General features: G+C 42.2%; 1 protein-coding gene across 15 annotated transcripts in view; it reads left to right on the plus strand.

Moving 5' to 3' along the window:
• NCOR2 (nuclear receptor corepressor 2) overlaps window positions 1-20,512 on the plus strand; it is a 351,963-nt gene that overhangs the window by 328,968 nt on the left and 2,483 nt on the right. For 10 of the 15 annotated variants that reach the window (XM_083150779.1, XM_083150751.1, XM_083150761.1 and 7 more), the window contains 7 exons: window positions 6,909-7,039; window positions 7,444-7,616; window positions 7,930-8,079; window positions 10,804-10,949; window positions 15,694-15,747; window positions 16,263-16,490; window positions 18,188-18,364. In XM_083150779.1, coding sequence (XP_083006905.1) covers window positions 6,909-7,039; window positions 7,444-7,616; window positions 7,930-8,079; window positions 10,804-10,949; window positions 15,694-15,747; window positions 16,263-16,490; window positions 18,188-18,364 — 1,059 coding nt within the window. The remainder of the gene's footprint in view (window positions 1-6,908; window positions 7,040-7,443; window positions 7,617-7,929; window positions 8,080-10,803; window positions 10,950-15,693; window positions 15,748-16,262; window positions 16,491-18,187; window positions 18,365-20,512) is intronic. The other 5 variants (XM_083150838.1, XM_083150883.1, XM_083150819.1 and 2 more) reach the window with 4 other exon arrangements.

Raw genomic sequence — 20,512 nt, forward strand, 5'->3', positions numbered from 1 at the left:
GAGTCACCGAGCCCGAAGCGTGGCGAGCGGACGTGGATTACTTCATCTGTATTCCGCGGGGCTCGCTGCGCTCGCCACACTATATAAGATCAACTCCACGCCAACGTGGATAGTGGGGGTATGAAGAGGTCATAGGACGCGTACCGCCGCCCCTCGTGGGCTCGCACTCGCCACGCTTCGGGTTGGCGTTGATAGTGGGGGTGGCGTTAACAATGGGGGTGCATTTAACATAGTAATCACCCATCAGGATGCCTGTACAATTACAAATCACATCACATGCCATTGTAATGGCATGCGATGCAATATTAAAATTGCACAGTGCGGCTCTTAGAACCCGAAGATCGGGTCCCATCGCATACCACTAATTAAGGTTTGTAATGGCATACGATGGGCGCCGTGCTAGGAAACAAGTACCTTTATTTTTTAGTGTATTCTTATTTTTTTAGGCAAGAGGACAGGCAGGCAGGGCAGCTGCTGTCTGCCTGCGTTGTGAGAGTCCCTGAACGGGTCCAATCACCACCGTGTGCAGTGTTCCTCCAGTACCCGGGCCACTGGTGCAGCCGTGCTGAAGGGTCTTCGCCGCAGCTTCTGACGGCTAGTGTCAGATCCTGCGGCCATAGCCATGCACTTCAAGGGCACAGACTGCAGGTAATGGTGTGTACACGGTACAATTCAACGTGAGACTACATAGTCAAAATCGCATGCAGATCGCACAGGTTTTTTACCTTGCAATCCCGATGTGCACTTCCGGGACAAAACAAATCGAAATCCAGATAGACTATATAGTGGAAATCTAATGCAAATAGCATGAATTGTATGTAAATAGCACATGAGTTTGCAAAGATTGCTTAGCAAGTCGAATATGTACACACCATAAGAGCGCTGTGTGGCGCCGGTCAGATTAGCGCTCTGACCAACGAGAGAGTCTGCCAGTTTAAACTTTGCGCCGCTGGTTGTTAGCGCTCGTGGCGGCTAACCCATAAGTGACTACGGCTGGGGCTGTGTGAGCGTAGAGACGCTCAGGTGTCATCTTCTCCCCACAAGGCAGACTAAAGCAGCCCATACACGTCCCGATGCGGGCGTGCGTTGTGGGCTGCAATAGCAGGGATCACATTGCATTGCATTGCATGTTCATGCAATGCGATGCAATTTGATGAAACCTAAGTACAAAAAGTATGTGCAAGCACATACTTTTTGTACTGTGCGATGAGGTGCGCGGGAGCGCACACCTCAAAGCAAACATCGGCTCAGCACGCTTAGCAGCGTGTATGGGGAGCTTAAGGAAGGACTGTTCCTGCTGCACACTGTGGACCCAGTGTCAGCACTTGTCCCACACCATCGAACGGACATTTTAAGTGCTGCTTTTGTGCAAGTGGGAGTGTGGCGAAGTTTGTAGACGGTAGGGTCCGGATCAATTAGGGCATGGGTCTTGAAACTGTGGCCCTCCAGATGTTGTGAAACTACAAATCCCAGCATGCCTTGCCACAGTTTTAACACTCCCTTATAGCAAAACTGTTGCAAGGCATGCTGGGATTTGTAGTTTCACAACATCTGGAGGGCCACAGTTTGAAGACCCATGAATTAGGGGTTTGAAGGCTCCTCTTCCCTATTGCCTTTTCACTGTGTTTTTCCCATTCTGCTATCTGTGTCCTGTGTGGGTGTTATTGTAGACATGGCTGGTAAAGGGTATCACTTCAAATGGTTCACAAAAATTGTTTATTTTTAAACAATTTGAAACTCAATTTACCCAGCACATGAAAGGGGTTAAACTTTGTGAACCTTGCTATGCATAGGCAGTGGCATCCCAGGTACGGACCCAGGAGCCAAATACTGCTGCTGCTGCAGTGGTAGATATGGCCTCTTATGTTAGCACTAGCTACAGAATTGGCAGAATCCTGCAGAGACAGGGAAGTTTTTCATAATCACCTTGCCTCTGTTCAGCACAGTCGACATGGATGACCTGCTGATAACGGCTGGATACTTATTGGACTTGTCAATTTCTCATCCAACACGGCTGGACACTCAATTTCAAGAAATCTCAACTAATTCCGGCTCAAAGACTGGTGTTTCTGGGACTCATCCTAGATACAGTACAGAACAAGGTTTTTCTGCCACTGGAAAAAATCCAATCCCTACAAGGTGCTGGTCAGATAGGTGTTACAGGACCATTTGATTTCCATACACATTTGTATATGACTACTGGGAAAATGGTGGCATATTTTGCGGCCGTGTATTTCAGACGTTTTCATTCACGAACTTTCCATTTGGACCTTTTAATCCAATGGAATCTTCACTTGCACAAGTAGGTGACGTTGGTGCCCAGAACACGATTGTCACTCCAATGGTGACTCAATATGGTGAATCTGTTGGAGGGTCACAGCTTTGCATTACAGGACTGGACCGTTCTGACCATGGATGCCAGCCTCAGAGGCTGGTGTGCGGTTGTTCTAGGTCACCAGTTCCAAGGCAGATGGTCACTCATTATATCCCACTGCATTATATCCCAAAAATTCAGGAACATCATGTGGCCTCAACTCACCTTTGCCATGAGTGGACCAGGCCCACCACCCCTACGGCTGAGAACACCTGGACTACCCCCAGCCCTACCCCTCATGGTGAGCATGGAGCTGTGAGGGGAAGCAGCAGGGTCAGCCTATGCACCAACACTTCACCCATCAATCCCTTGTAAAAGTGTCAGTCCCCTGCAAATGTGTGTTCATGTCTTTTCTCTCCCCCCCCCCTCCTCTCCTGCAGCACACATCAACCCCACCATGTGCTTTTTCCTGTAATGTGTACCTCCGCAGATTGCACACCCTGCCAGCGCTGACCTATGCAGTGCACCAAGCTGGTTGCCTCAGATGGTATCTCCGCGGACAGGATGTGGATCACGTGGATGTTTCTGTGCAGGGTTTATCATACTACTACAGAAGTATTTGCTTTCCAATGTATGCATTGGGTCCTTGTATGGCTCGGCCCTTACAGTGTAACCTTCGTAGTGCGCCCTCCATGGCTGCCTCATCTGGTGCACTTGTGAATGGGATGAAAAATACATGGACCTGAGTATACATTGAAATCATCCATTTTGGGTAGTTTCTTTTAGGGGTAATCTATTTCACCCTGGGTAATCCTACGCAGAGCACCTAAAATGGCTGCCGCACTTGGTACCTTGTCAGGGTGGAGTACACAACCCATGGAAGTTATTATCCAAAATGCTGCACCACTCCTGCATTATGCTTACTGTGTGCTCAGGGGCTTTTGTCTGTGACATGTCTGTTACTGTACCTCCAACATCCTCTGTATTATGTGTATTGTTTTTTTAATGTCTGTAAGCGCCTTGAGTCCTGCTGGAGAAAGTGCGCTATATAAATTTTACTTACTTACTTACTTACTCAGGAAATCAGGCTGTCCATAAATGTTTTGGAACTCCGATCCATACATCTGGTCCTTCTTAAGGCCTCTCCTCTCCTCAAATGGAAGGCCATACGGGATGTAAAGTTGGGAGGCGGATTACCTCAGCCGCCAGGAACTCCACTCTGGGGAATAGGCTCTTCACCCGTCTGTGTTCCACCAGATCACACAATGATGGGGAGTTCTGCAAATGGACCTAATGGCTTCCTGGTTGAATCACAAGCTTCCAACCTATTGCTCACGCACCAGAGATCCAGCGGCAGAAGCCGTGGATGCCTTAACCAGTCCTTGGCATTACACTCTTGTTTACCTATTTCTGCCATTTCCACTCATTCTGCGGCTACTCAAATGGATCAAGCTGGAATCCACTACAGTCAACCTAGTGTCTCCAGACTGGCCTTGTCGTGCGTGCTACATGGACCTTCGGAACCTTTTGATGGACAATCCTCAGTGCCTTCCACTTCGAGAGGACCTTCTACAAGGACCATTCGTTTACCCCGACTTACCATGTCTGCGTTTAACGACGTGGCTATTGAAACCACTCTGTTGAATTTGGTATTCCAAATTATGTCATTCCAATGATGTTGAAAGCTCGAAAGGATGTGACCTCTTCTCATTATCATCGGATTTGTAAGGCTTACGTACTTTGGTGTGAACAAAGGACGTTACGCACCAGTGTTTTTTCAGCAGGTCTACTTCTGGGTTCCCTAAAAGTTAAATTTGTGGCCTTGTCTGTGTTTTTACACCAAAGGTTGGCCTTACTGGAGGTTCAAATCTTACTAAATGGAGTTCTCCATATTCAGCCTCCGGCGGTGGCCCCGACGGAACTTTGAGATCTACCATTGGTACATTCTTTTCTTCAATAAGAAACGTTTGAACCTTTGGAGTCAGTAGATTTGTGCTCATCTGGAAAATTGTACTTTTGCTGGCATTGGCTTCTGCTAGATGGGTATCAGAGCTCAGTGCTCATTCATGTCGTTCTCCTTATTTGGTTATTCATGAGAACGGGGGGAGCTAAAGTGGTATCGGCATATGACATTAATCAATAGTGGTTCCTACCTTGTCGGGTGATTCAAGCTCTTTAGACATAGTAAGAGCCTTGCGAATATATGTGGACAGAACGGCAAGATTATGTAAGACAGACGCTCTGTTCGGCCTTTATTATGCGAACAAGAAGGGTTAAACAGACACTGGTGCGCTGGATTTTCCTCACGATAAAACAAACCTATTTAGCTTCCGCCAAAAAGACAACCTTCGGCAATTTCCACGCATTTTACTTGCTAAATGGGTCCATCCGGGGCTGCTGTGCGAGGTGTGTCTTTGACTTAACAATAGTGGGAGAGAGATTGTGTCAATCGCACAGGATAATAAAGAACATAGAGACATGTAATGGACCCTCCTAGATACTGGTGATTTTTCAATAACTATTGCACAGCTGAGGGTGTGCTACCAAAGGCATTATCGAATACAAGGATAGGAGACAGAAAAGAATGCCTTTTGTTGGTGCACCTAAGAAATGATTAACTCGTAATACATAACATTTATTGGGTTTATAATTAAAAAATTGTTGCGAAATAAAACCACACATACAGAAAAATAACAAAATAAATTTAAAAAAGGGAATTATTCCCCTGACTCAGTGTGACCCCCCAAGTCACCTATACCCCCTGATTAATTGTAAATGTTTCAGTACGGTGTGCAACCAGAAGAGAGTAGAATTCTCTCTATTGGAATAGACTCTCAGTGCTTCAATCAGGCACAGGTAACAAAAATAGTGTCACTCAACTCTGAATTTAATACATTTTAGGCTAAAAATCGTATGCCCAATATTGTATCATACAGGTCCTGAGGAAGCGTTCATTGCGAAGCGTACGCTGACCAACTAACACACTCAGTGTGTTTAAAACCCCCTACTCCCTTCCCCACATACAAATGTTATATTGTTGATCTGTACCGCTGCGCAATTTCGGTCACTGGCTCACTCCGTGACCAAGGGCATTAGACGCTAATCTGGCGCCAGACCTAACGTCTTCCCTGCCCTGAGCCAGCTGAGTGAACGAGGCAAGTGCACACCTCGCATCTAGTTCACTAGCGCTCTGCCTAAGCGGGTATCACCGGCTCCAGAGGTTGACGGCTGCACCATAACCGGACTGCTACCCGTGTGCAGTGCATGCCGTAACCTGGTCCTGAACCCTGCTCCTCTGTATGATACAATATTGGACATACGATTTTTAGCCTAAAATGTATTAAATTCAGAGTTGAGTGACACTATTTTTGTTACCTGTGCCTGACTGAAGCACAGAGAGTCTATTCCAATAGAGAGAATTCTACTCTCTTCTGGTTGCACACCGTACTGAAACATTTACAATTAATCAGGGGGTATAGGTGACTTGGGGGTCACACTGAGTCAGGGGAAGAATTCCCTTTTTAAAATGTATTTTGTTATTTTTCTGTATGTGTGGTTTTATTTCGCAACAATTTTTGAATTATAAATCCAGTAAACGTTATGTATTACGAGTTAATCATTTCTTAGGTGCACCAGCAAAAGGCATTCTTTTCTGTCTCCTATCCATGTCTATGACTTAACTATGTAGAGCTGCCACTTGGTCTAGCTCTCAGACTTTTATACAATTCCACAGATTCTACACCTTTGCGACCTCAGCTTCTCCATTTGGTCATGCAGTGTTACAAAACTCTCATCGTGGGGGTAGTTTTGGTACATCCCAATGTAAGCAGACTTCAGTGTCCCCAGTGAATGAAGGCGAAAACAAGAATTTGGTACTCACCGATAATTGCTTTTCTCAGAGTTCACAGAGAACACTGAACACCCACCCTGTACTGCTCTTCTGGTAAGCTATGTATCATTGAGTAGTATGCTGTTTTTTCTTCTGTCTTCTCCTCCTCCATCTGTGGAGATTCCCTGGTCTCTGTCTCCTCTCCGGCACAGTTTTTCTAAGACTGGAGTCTGGGAGGGGGGATAGAGGGAAGGAGCCTGCCACACTTAAAAAAAATGTAAAGTGCAGACTCCTGCTAACACTTTATCCCCAATGTAAGTAGACGTCAGTGTCCCCTGTGAACTCAGAGAAAAGGAATTATTGGTGAGTAATACATTCTTACATAAGATTTTGCAGTTTAGACATAATCACATAGGCAACAAATTATTTAGTGCTGATGACTTCACACGCATTAGGATCACAGTGTTCCACCAGAAGCTTTTTCCAGCATACCTGGTCAGGAACACTGGTAAATCTGGGCCTAGAGACAGCCATATCTGGGCATTTGGTGGTAAAAAAAAAACACGTTGCCTACCAAAAAGTGTTTAGAAAAGTGTTCAATGTTTAGAAGAGTTAATCTTCATTGTATGCCAAGCTTTATTTCTTAATGCTTCCAATTGTATGCATTGCAATGTTCAGTTACAGTATGGCATTAGTGAACTGTACTGTGCCAATTATCAATTCTACAATGCACATTACTAACAGTCTGTGTTGTCTTCTCCACAGTGCCTGTGAAACCTATATCAGAAGGACATCTGCGGCAGAAAACAGATGGCCAACAGTCTCCATGTCACACGCAACAGGCTGGGTCACACATGAAAAGTCAACGTGTAGTAACCTTAGCTCAACATATCAGTGTATGTGTTACTCAAAAATCATAATATCCCAATCGAGGAGCAAAGTTAGGAGATGCCAGGGACTGTTGAATATGGGACATTTTATATGTGGCTCTTTATAAAGCACCTGGCCATAGGCCTAGTTAGGACAACCACACAAGCTATTTGACTGCAACCTGTAGTAAGGTAAAAGTTCTGTGTAAGAAATGGTGACCGTAAGTTCACAAAGCTACCAATTGCTGCTTTATTTTAGATACGGGGGAGGAGAGGGTTGGAGTAGTGTCACCGATATACCGCCATGAAAGTAGAGGATGCTTATTTTTGGAATATAATAATACTTTTGTAGAAAATTATGGTGGATAATGTTACGGAGTTATTGTTTGAGATGTAATGTATATACCTTTCCATCCATGTTCTCATTTCAGGAGGTTATTACACAGGATTATACACGGCACCATCCACAGCAGTTGCATCCACAGATGTTTTATGCTGGCTGCCCAGTATTAGACCTAAGGCAGAACCCCAGCGATACCGTCCATCAGCAACAGGAACTGAGTCAGGCAGCAAGGATATCTCCTGGGAGCAATGGAGAGAAAAGGTTAGTGTTGTCCAGTGAAAACGAAATGATGTATAAACCACAAAGCTAGAAAGAGAATATAAAAGTAGCCAGAAAAATTGCAATGTGTACCTTCGTTCCAGCCATAATAATGTTGTCATCTTATAACTGATTCTAACTTTGTGTAACTTCAAAGTGTAGGGACTCCATGACCTGCACATGAACTTTTACTCCATGTTTTCCTATGAAAGCTCTATAATGATTCCCATGAAAAATATGCCCTGACCCTTCCAAGTATAGTCCAAACTTAATTTCCTGTGTGCAGTAGATAAACCTGAGCTTCATTGATCCTTAGATCACCAGATCAAATCAAAGCATCTACGTTGAGTGGATCAGAAGATGGTGTCGACCCCATTTCTCCACCGGAGGGCATGGGACACCAAGAGTATACTAGGAGTGCCACATACACAACTTTATATAGAGAGGGAGAGCAAACAGAACCAAGGTAATGCCCTCTCAAAGCATGCCAGCCTACTTTTCCATCAGTATCCAGTCATACTTTCCCCTCCAATTGCTTTTCCAACTACTTTTTGAAGAGAACGTCCGCTGCTAATAGCGCAGGTTATAACGTAGCAGACCTGAATCTAGTTATTTGGAGACCAAAGCTTATCAAGCACGTAAATAAGACTGTCGATGGTCTAAATTGAGTGCATATGATCACTATTTGAAGCGTCTTACCCAAGCGTTGATCCATGTTGATCTATTGATCCATGTTAAAATACATTCTTACCTCAAAGTAGTATAACCTATTCTGAATTATATATATACATTATATTGATAACCTGATGTACTGCAAAGTGACTACAGAAGACTATTTGCCTATTTCTGTTGACATAACACAAGCATTTGATTAGCACTGAATATTGTACCTGGCACACTAAAATATCAGGGTGTCCAGCATTCTACAGATACTGATATGGTCAGTATGCAGGAGTGAAGACTGAATATGGACATAGGCATTCACCCCAAAAGAGGGGTATATTCAAAACGAAATCTTCTAGAATGTGCATTGAACAAGTAATTTACAACAGACGTCTCTCCTCCCACTCTTTTCTCTTCCAATTTCTGCTCTGTCATAATGACCATCTCTGCATATCCATCTAACCCTGTCTCAAATTCCAAATAAAGTTGCATGCTTTGTGCCTGGAATAATTTCGTTTTGTCCTAAGAAATTCCTTTAAGGATTAACAAAGGTTAAGCTAAGGGTTTACAAATTGGTTAGCTAATAAATCTCAAGACAATTGAGTTATTAGTAGGTTGCACAGAAAAACACTTCCAATTTGATCGGAGGTTCTGTTCTCTTCCATGTGTTCTTGTAAATGCACCTGACAATCAAACCGACAGAGCAATAATAAAATAAAAAAACAATAAAAAAAAGTTGCTAAAATAAATGCCCATTGGGAAATCTAGTAACATAAGTGAATATGGCGCAACAGTTGACGTATCATTTCAGTAATATTAGTAAATGGCTTTTCATTACTTGAAGCCAGGAGCCCAGAATTACTGAATAGTGATCGTTTGCTTTGTGTAGAAATGGTGTGCATTGCATGTAATCCATTGCTATGGAGCTCTGTGGTAGATAAATCCTTATTTTGAGTCTAATTTAAACTGTTTACCTTTTTGTAAACCATGAATGTTCAGAGTCTTCTTTAACCACTACAGAAATTAGTTGCCTTTCCTGGGAGATGTATTTTAGAAAGCAGGTAAAAGTAATACCCAATCACCCTAAAATGTTGGATCACCCAAACTCTTTTCTCCACGATGCAGATCTAGGAGTGTATGGGTCTCTGCTGTGTCCAATCGAAGCCTATTTTAGAAATAACAAGAGCAGAGTTAATTTTTTCTAGTTACTCACATTGGGAGATAATGCATTGCAGATGGGTTTGAAGAGGCCCACAACATTGTCTTTCCATATGTTACCTTGTTGGTGGTAAAAAGACACAGTATCTTGGAATGTACTTTGTTGATCGACATAGCCTTTAATTAAAATAAAGTTTTTTGTTTTTTTCTAACGGAGTCCACGATATTAAGGGTACCTAATAGGCCGAAACCTCCTAATCTGAACAAGTCATGGGGAAGTTAGGATTTTGGTTGGTGTAGATGTAGAAGAGGCTGTGGGAAAGTATTGGTATGTAGGTGGGGGGGGGAGGGGGGCTGGGATGCCCTGCGAGTGGGAGACCAGCTGTGGGGGAGAGGAGGGAATCGTGCTACAAGGAACTCGGTGCATGTAGATGATACCACTGATAATCCAGCAAAATCTGTAATCTGCCAGATGATCAGTGTTCAGCCTGTAATAAATACAATGTCTTACTTGCCAAGGTGTAGCATTCTCTCACTTTTTAATAGGTCCTCAAAAGTTTCTCCTACTCCAGTAATGTTCTGTGATGCTAGCAATGGCTTTTCCATGTGAATTTCCCATTTCTGCAATATGATGATAGGCCAGACAGTCACTTAGAGGGGCCCCTGCCATCCTGATATCTGAGGGGAGGCAATACTTGGACATCTACTGTTAACAACTTCTTCATTTAGTTAAGATTAACTCCAACTGGAAGGTTTGACTTTGCTCCTTACAAGCTATATTGTGATGCACACAGCGATATATCTGTGATTTGTGCTGAGCGATCTGTCAGGGCCTGGACCGGTGATCTAACTAGGTTTATCCAGCATGCTGGATCTTAATCACCGGAGGCTAATAACACGCAGGACCACGCATCGCTGTCACTATGGCCCCAAAGCACAGAGCAATGTTGGGGCATTTTCGAAGTGATCTAGTCAAATTAAGTCAGATCCCTTAGAAAATGCCCTGAACTCACCCCTTGTGTAGGCCCCATTACAATTTGATAACTGATTCTGAGTATTTGTGCAATGTTCAGTGTTAAATGTGCAGTGCTCTGAACTGTTTATATGTTTTACACTGCCATGCATTAAACATGTATTCTATATTGCAAAGGCGTTTTTCTATAACTTTATAAACTGCATGTTGGTTCTGGGGTTATTATGCCTTCCATGTATTGGTCTGGTTATTGTGGAATATTGTAGCAGATTCTTGACAAGAACATTGAGCTTTTCACAAAATGATTTCATTACCTATGAACAGACACTGAAATGTTCAGTATTTTTTTTATATTGCAACATAATCTGTACATTGTGTATATTTGTCTCTCTGCAGAATGGGTTCGAAATCCCCAGGGAACAACACACAACCCCCAGCGTTCTTCAGTAAGCTGACTGAGAGCACCTCTGCTATGGTTAAATCCAAGAAACAGGAGATCATTAAAAAGCTTAGTACAACCAACAGGAATGAGCCAGAGTATAGTAAGAGTTTCCATGTTTGTTTTTTACACAGAGGAAGTTTGGATTGGGAGGAGGGTGGAAGCTTTATGGAGTTCTGTGACAAGATTGGAGAAACTTGAGTTACCTCAAGTTTGTACTGTTCTGGCGTTGTGCCTAGACACAGAAATGTTGCCAGGGATGCTATAGACTTTATAGAAAACCGAATGGCCAGAAGTGCTTTTAATCTTTGGTTAGAGAGACTGGCAAGCAGCATCCTCAGTGTGCTACAGTATTATTTTCCCAGGATTGCAGTCTGTCTTCACTACAGCCCACTTGCTCTAAATTGCTGCTCCCTGCAACCTTTACTGGTGCTGGTAGGACCTGACCGAGCACTGTCCAGCTGGGCAATTAGCCTACTACAAGCAAGTGCAATATTATTATTATTCTGTGAGCAAGCTTGCCACCAGAAACCTGCAAAAGAGGGATTATTTTTCAGTTCCAATAGAAAATCATAACCAGAATCAAACATGCACTCTTAAGCGGTAGTGAGGAAAATGCATGCTATCCATACAAATACTATAGAACAACATGTGCCGTTAATGCATAAACACAATATATGAATATAAGTTTGATAAATTAAAGTTTTTTGCTCATCTTTGTGTAAGTGAACCTGTAATGCAGTTTAAAAATATAGACTTTAATAATAATTTCAGTAGAAGCCTAATTGCAAATTATGGTTATTAACACAGATCATCTTCTTGAAAACCCTGCTGTAAGACTGTGCCCCATACATCCAGCTACTGTATAATACAGTGCATTAGAAACCTTTAATACTTTGTTTATTTTCAAGTTCTCATAATGCTAGTAAGCTAATGCTTCGAAAGCTAGGAACGGGCTAATTAAACATGACTGCCTTTGTGAGAGAGAAAGAGATGTAGTTTCACTTGCTGCCAACAGATGCCAGTGTTTCAGAGACACACTGACACTACAACCTATATATCGATGATAGGTGACAATTAAATTACTATAAACGGTTATTACTGACATACATATAAACACATAGGCAGGGGCGTAACTAGATATTCGTAGGCCCCATAGCAAAAGTTTGTAAGGGCCCCCTATGTAGTAACTGATGATGATAAATGTATGTAAAACATATTACTTAGACAGAAAAGATGGGCCCTCTTCAGCTACAGGCCCCATAGCAGCTGCAACCCTTGCACCTATGGTAGTTACGCCCTTGCACATAGGGCGGTATTTTGGTAACTGTGGTTAATGGATACAGGGGGCTATCCGATTAGCCCCGATACCCGGCACCTATTGGGTACAGTACTATGCTCGGGTACTTAAGGGATGCAAAGTATAATCCTTGATAAGCAACCATCAGAGCAGTGATCAGACATAGGCCCAGATATTTATCCCGGATCCCATGTGTTATTGCCCAAAATGGGACATATTGTTGCTACTGAAATGGCTTTAACTGGATAGCCCAATAATGCCCATTGGTCAAAAATAGCCCTATTAGTCCTATTATATTTTTGGGAGAAAAATTATCAGTGTAATAATGTCGCACACATTTTTATATTATCTGTTCTCTTACCTATCTAATATGTTGTTTAATGTAGATGACCATTCCGCCTTTATACACCATGAGGGTGGGCAGGAACTCTGTAACATCCTTCTTTGACTCTTGCAGCAACCTTTTTGGGCAATATGCGGTACTTTGCTGAATGCTCTTTTTGTGAGCAACATTTGTTTCACCCCGTAGAACATCAGTCTTCTTATTATAAGGGCATTCCTTAGACCAAAATTCCCTTTTTAATTATTTATTTAAGATTCTGTAGTTACATTTGGAGAACAACCAATTGGTATAACAGTAATAGCATGTAAGCAGGGGCACGACAGCTCTGTCGGGCCCCTGAAAACAAAAAACTCAACAGGGGCGGCGGGTGGAATGGCACACCTGCCGAGGGAGAAGAGCGGACAAAGTAAAAAATACTAAAAAAAACTTCTCGGCGCCACTGTATGTAAGTGTTCACATAGGTTATGTGCTGAAAGGTGAAGAGTAGAACATGGATGTCCTTGCTACAGTGGCACCTGCCAGAGGGTTGGGATATATTTAGCAGCAACTGACCAATCAGTGCTGATGTGTTGGAAAATTAACCAGGCGTTAAGGATCTGACAACTGTGATGGCTAGACAACTGGCGCAGAGCATCTCCGAAACTGCAGATCTTGTAGGATGTTCTGTTATGCAGTGAGTTACTGCAGTACCTACAAAAAAGGAGGACAACAGAACTGGCGCCAGGCTCATGGGCACCCAAGGCTTGCTGATACGCATGGATAGGAAAGACTATCCCATCTGGTACAATTCCACAGAAAAGCTACAAATTACAGAAAAAGTAAATGCTGATAGAAAGGGGTCAGACTATAGCTTGCTGCGTTGACACAGACTAGTCAGCATGAACATGACAACTGGAGCAATGGAAGAATGTGGCCAGGTCCGATCACATTTTCTTTTATCATGTGGATGGCCGGGTGCATGCGAGTCATTTACCTAGGGTATCCAGAGATGCATTATGGAAAGAAGGCAAGCTGGCGAGGCCGTGGCAATGGACAATGTTCTGCTGATGAACTTTGTGTCTTGGCATTTGCTGGCATGTACCATATACCTAAACATTATTGCAAACAAAGTACACTCCTTGGCTTAAGGTATTCCCTAATGGAAGGGGCCCCTTTCAGCAGCATAATGCATCCTGCCACACTCTAAAAGTTGTTCAGCAATGGTTTGAGGTATAAGTGAAGGTATTGACTTGGTCTCCACATTCCCCAGATCTCAGTCTGAGAATCTGTGGGATGTTCTGGAAAAAAAAAGTCCGAGCCATGGTGGCCCCACCTCTAAACTTAAAGGACTTAACCCTTTGAAAGCCAACATTGCTGTGAGATATCCTCAAATTATCCACCAGAAATATCAGCCTCGCTCACAGCAACTGTTCTTTTCGTAGAAATGAATACAAATACAGCCAATTCATTTAATTGAATATAAGTCAAATATTTTTTAGCAGATATTTTGCGCAGTACTCACAGAAATGATGGCACTTAAAGGGTTAAATAATCTGCTACTCATGACTTGTCACCAGATACCACTGTACACCTTCTTGTGCAATCCATGTCTCGGCAGGTCAAGGATGTTTTAGTGGCAATATAAGACGATTGTGGTTTTATTGTTATTGAACGGCTCACCACAGCCTGGTAACACTAGTCATAGCACCTAAATGGCTCGCTGTATTGTGTAAGTTGATGTTTTTGCTGTAATTTCGTAGTACCACCCCCACTAGAACACTGGCCTAATGCTCAGCTTACAATGTAGTTCAGTCTGTTTCGGGAAATAAAAGGGTTCCTAGGGAAACGGCTATTTCTTTCTTATGTTTTTGTTTGTGGATTAATAGGTTGCCATGGTCTAGGTTGACATTGCCAAAAGGTTGACATGGAAATGGTCGATACAGGAAAAGGTTGAGTTTCTCGCGTTTTTGTTCATGGACACATATTAATGTACCACGTCCCCTTGCTCCGCTCGCCATGTTTTGGCCACGGTGCCTCAATGCTCTCTGCACACTATTTTATACTCCCTCTATGCCCACGTGCATCGTGAAGTAAGAAAGTCCGTTTAAAAAAAGAAACCATGAAAAACCCGTTTTGACCTTTTCCTGTGTCAATTTTTTGTCAATGTCAAACTAGACCGTGTCAACCTTTTTTCGTGTGTTGACCTATTGTCTGTCGATCATTAGTTATTGACTGTTGACATATCTACAGGATACCATGAAAGATTAATAATTCACATGTAACAAATCTAGCCTGCCCCAGTAGGCATATGACTGTAATACAGTATTTCAGGCATATGCAGGCCCAAGTCACTTATAATATTCTCTCTCTGCAAACTTGGGGGGTGATTCAGACCCGCACGTTGCAGGACGAATTTCGGTCCCCCGGCTGATGGTGGGGGTATGCGCATGTGCAAACCCCCTGAGCAAACGCCATTGTTGAGTTTCACCCTCGCCGGGGGGTTCGCTGCATTGTGGGAGGAATAGGGGCAGGCAGGGGGAGGGAGCAGGCATGTCGATGATGCCCACCCCAAATTCTGCCATCTCCGGCCAATATAAAACGCGTATATAAAACGTCAATCTAGACTACCGGTAACTTTTATCTACAAAATGGGGAAAAAATAATAATTTGGTGGTGCGCAACCAGCGAATGATTTTTGGGCCGTGAATGTATAAGTGTGCACATCCACTACACGGGGGCGTACAGCCATTTACTCTCCTCTTGTGTTTGCTCATTTAAAAAATATTGAGAATATGAGTAAACAACATTTTGCCTTTTTGAATTCATAGATACATTCCCAGACATGTTCATATAGATACATTCCCAGACATGTTCATATACTACATTTCAGAACACAGCACTTGTAGCATTCAGGTTCGGAATAATACCTGTATGGTGGATGCTACAGTGTTTATGGTTTTAAACCTCCAATAGGTGGTATTTGCATCCAACATAAAGACTAGCCTAGAATGGATGACACCTGTGAGGTATGCTGTTTCTTGGGAGGTTTTTTATTTTAAGGAGTAAAATAATAATAACATATTTTCAGTGCAATATTTGTTCTACAGTTAAAGAAATATGTAGCTACTGTATAATATTTGTACTGAGATGTGTGATTTTCCTCTATGGAAATGTGGTCTTGAAACCTTGAATTATACTAGAATGTTATGTCATTTTACTTGCCAGATATTGGACAGCCGGGAACAGAGATTTTTAACATGCCAGCCATAACAGGATCAGGTAATACATTTATATTTTTAGGACGAAGCAACATTGCATTATACTGATTTAAAGATTTTGCCTATATATGTGTGTGTGTGTGTGTGTGTGTGTGTGTGTGTATGTATGTATATGTGTGTATGTATGTATATATATATATATGTATGTATATATATATATATATATATATATATATATATATATATATATATATATATATATATATATATATATATATATATTGAGATCTCAGAAGTTTTGGCCTAATGATTTTGTATTCGTAATACCTATGAAGAAAGAAAGGTAAAACCTATTTTTAGAATGATGTATATTACACAGTATGCAGCTATAATAATTCTGATATTGATGTGAATGAGTTTTTTATAGAAGGTAATCAAACTAAAACTGGGATCTAAAGAAGTAAATCACATCGATGTAATCATATCATCAAATCTTAAAAAAAAAAAAAATCAATATATATATATATATATATATATGTTGAAATATTCTTTTTACTTTTACCCTATTTTCACCAGGACCAATCGGCTGCAGAACGCAAGCTGTGCAGGAGAGCTCCAGCAGTAACATAGGGTTGGAGGCCATAATTAGGAAAGCCCTAATGGGTAAATATGATGAGCAGTGGGAAGACCGCTCAGCACTCAATACCAATGCTTTTAACCCTTTGAATGCCAACGCAAGCCTGCCCTCTGCTATACCTATAACAGCTTCTGATGGACGGAATGACGACATGCGGCCCTTGCCAGGTCTGCTGCTTTAGTTTTCATTTCACACTTTCGATCTAGCCTACTGTTTATGTACTTTTCTTTCTACTCTCTGTACTTTCTTTTGGTTATTCGTTTGTTTCTTGCCATTGCTGTTTAACCACGTAAAGCTCTGCCTGCTTCCTTCTCTGTGGCACTTACGATGCTCCAAACTTTTCTATCCACTGACACAAAGTTATGAGTTTTATGATTAACCACCGGAGTGCTTCTTCGCATTCATGTACTGTAGTCCTATGCGTCTACGTAACCAGCATATCTGATACAATGAATGCTTGTGATTTACTCAGAGGAAACAATGGTATGGTATGCGGTCATTAGGTCGACAGTGTCTAGGTCTACATGGTCTACACAAGCAAAAGGTTGACATGAAAAAAGGTCGACATGAGTTTTTAATTTTTTTTTTTTATAAACCGACTTGTTCATACTTTACCATCCCAGTGAGCATAGAGGAGAATATAATGACAAGCGAAGCGAGCCATGGGAGGGGACACTGTACACTTAGAAGGTGTCCATGTCAACATAGACAGCAAAACAAGGAAAAACTCATGTCGACCATATTCTATGTCAACCTTTTGACCATGTTGACCTCAGGACCTCATGCACGTCTTTTCTCATGTGTTGACCTTTTGACTGTCGATCAATAGTGGTCGACCTTTTGACTGTTGACCTAATGACCCACACCCAATGTATCAGGTCAAAGAGTTCAACATGTAATATCGGGAAAATACAGTAAGCCAGATAAAGACCTGTAACTATCATTTGCAAATGTCCATAAATGTTGGGGGCAGGTGTCAGCTGAAAACTTATTTTTACAAAACATGCACAAGAAAAAAGCTCTTACTCACAAAGTAGAGCACCAAAACAAAGCAACTCGGGTGAGGGCAAACTTCATACAACACAGATGACAGAAATGCTAGTCATTAGACACAACATACTGTAGTAGTAGTAGTCCAAAAAGTCCATGGTTTAAGTAGTCTTTTATTTGACTATCATTTTGATTTTTAATTAATGCCCTAGAAATCACTAGTCTGTTTTGTCATTCGATAATGTGTGGGAGCATAACAACCTACCTTCTAGAACTGAGGGTACTTGTATCACAGCCATGATAGAACTCAAAATGCTGTTCATAAACATCTGTATAAAGTAAAAATATTTGGGGCTGTACAAGCACCCATAGCTCCCTTAGAGCTATCTCCAGTGTCTGAGTGTTCCAGACTGTAGTTGGCTATTCCTACAAAAAATAAGGGGCCCATTTTCTATTGAATATTTGCGGCTAATTCCCAGAAAATACCAGTTTTCCGGTGATGCATCGAGCCGCAAATATGATGCTGCTCGCATCACCATTGGGCAGCATTGCATCGGGTCCCGGGGCTACCGCCATTCTGAGATGGCAGCAGCCTATTGAAGCTTATGGGCTAGAGACCGCACAGTCGACGGGGCAGTGCGGTCAGCTCAGGGGTCAGCGCTAACTGTGCACCCAGCAAATCAGATCCCCGGGATGGGCATTTTTCGAAGCCCCTGGCCAATGCGATCCTGGGCGGTAGATCCCGCCCATGTGATCCTATGGTAAATGGGCCCCCTAATCTTAAACTAGAGCTCTTCTTAATTCACTTTCAATTTTCCTGTGCTTAGTGGCATTTAAAATGCTTTAGGTATGTTTTTTTGTTTGTATATTTCAGGCAGTGGAGGAAAAGCCAAGATGTCCAGGCCAAGTAGCCGGAAGTCCAAGTCCCCTGCACCAGGGCTGCCTTCTGGAGATAGGCCTCCCTCTGCTTCATCAGTACACTCAGAGGGTGACTGCAATCGGAAAACCCCCTTAACAAACAGAGTGTGGGAGGAGAGGCCATCCTCTACAGGTGAGGGAGAAGAGCTATTCCGAATACCTGTATCGTTTTTCTCATCAACCACAGTAAATTGTGATCGTAGTTTTAGTTTTGTCACCTAGCTGGTCAAGAGCAAATTGAATGCTCAAGAGTCCATTTGTGAAGATGCTGAATTTGCCAAGCACTTTATAATGTGTATGATATACTTCTGTGCAGGCAAATACTAAACTTGGAATGGTGTCTGTCCCCTATCTAGGTACTGTCCATCATAGTGTATATCTCCCGCATGCTTCACCGTGTTCTGGACAAAGTCACACGCATCATTTTCCACTAAGACCTTCCCAATTGTTACACCTATTTGGATAAATTCATTTGGCACACAAAGGGTTAAGGCACACACATGAATTCTACATGGTATATTTATGATCGCTTCTAAAAATGAAGAGATGTGATGTTTTCCATAGCAACCAATCACATGCTGTCTATCATTTTCTAGGATGCAATAGATAAATTACAGTGGTAGATATGGGCTACATCACCTCTGTTCATTTTTAGAAGATTTAGTAAATTTACCTTACCATTTTAAGACTACAATGGTGCAATGCGAATACAAATTTCATCAAACAAAATGCTAGTTGCCATTTTTGTTGATACATTTGTTATATAAAATTCTGAATATTTGTATAAAAACATGGAAACTTCAATCTAACAGATATATTACAAAGGAGTTGTTGCTTGTGCAGATTGCTTGTTGCCAGTCTTGACTAGCTATACATCAAATCTGAAATTATAAGGGTTTGGCCAAATGTGGAGTCCTTTCATTAAAAATTGGATGGCAGAAGGTTTTAAAGCAGCTGATTAGTGAGTTTTGTGACTGGTGGAAGAGAAGGAACTTACTGTAGACCTGTCTGTGACGGATTTTAGTTCAGTAGTTAACTGCTAGATCCAAATGCAGGAAACCATTTTTCATAAGAGGTTTGAAATGTTATTCTCATGTGACCTCCATATCGGGAAAGCATTCAAATTCATAGCAAAGAATACAAAAAACTACTTCTTCCCGTAGGCCAGAATGCAGTAGAAGCAGTGTCTTTCATGCCACCGGAGATACGGGGCATACACACAGGGCAGTTTCAAGGGTATTTCTAAGTGATCTGACAAGATCATTAACAAATTCCATGGATCGTTCCGTGTGTATACTCCCAGCGATGGCTATGCCTGTTCCCATGCGTCACCATTGCCTAAATATACTTTGTCTGCATGCAAAATCTAGTGATATCGCCAGTGTTCTTACCAGAGTACACTTGCCTGCACAGATCACTCAGCACACATCGCTGGTGCATAGCATGTGTGCGGAGCAATCTGTGCTTAAGCACTACCTCAGCACAGAGCTCCTGTGTGTACGGAAGTTATAGGATTTGAGCAAATTGCGTTCTCGTTGTATCCCAGAGCTCCAACAGGTTTGAGATGATGCCACCTTGTTTTGGGTCTTGCTTTGATTACTCAAGAAAGGTTGCCAAATGTGGGTTATCTGACTTCAACAAAGCACCAAATAGGGCATGTTAAAGTAATCGACCCAGTATTTACTAGAATGGTCAAATTCTTCTGCAAAACATGAGGAAATCTTAATATAAGAGGCATTATCTGAACACTTTACTTCACATTAAGTTATATGTGAACATCAAGATAAAGTAAATTACAACCATTCAGCCTTTCAAGCTTTTTGGCAAATAGCAATTCTTTTCATGGATTGTTAATATTTCCTGATTGTCCCAAAACGTTAATCATAAAGCGCCATTACCTTCTGTAGACAATTATTGGTTATCCCCCATTGGTACTTGTGTCCTAGCACGGGCAATTAGCATACGTACGCTAGCGTAGGGAAATCGCATCGCATGTTCCGTTTTAGTGCCGTGCGATGTGATGCGATATTTCATTGTATGGACACCCATGCCATGAGATATGATGGGTGCTTCATTTTGAAAGCACCCATGCCATTTTTTTGCGTTTTTTTTTTTTACACCCCCACTATCCACGCCACCCCGAAGCGCAGCGAGCACCGTGAGGGGACGCGGGATGCGTCGTCCTGACCTTTTCATACCCCCACTATCGTGTAGTTGATTTTATATAGTGTGGCGAGCGGATGCAGAATACATTTAAAGTAAACTGTGTCCCCTCGCAGGG

Source organism: Crinia signifera, chromosome 1 (assembly GCF_055691185.1).
Source record: "Crinia signifera chromosome 1, ASM5569118v1, whole genome shotgun sequence".
In the NCBI taxonomy this organism is placed as follows: domain Eukaryota; kingdom Metazoa; phylum Chordata; class Amphibia; order Anura; family Myobatrachidae; genus Crinia; species Crinia signifera.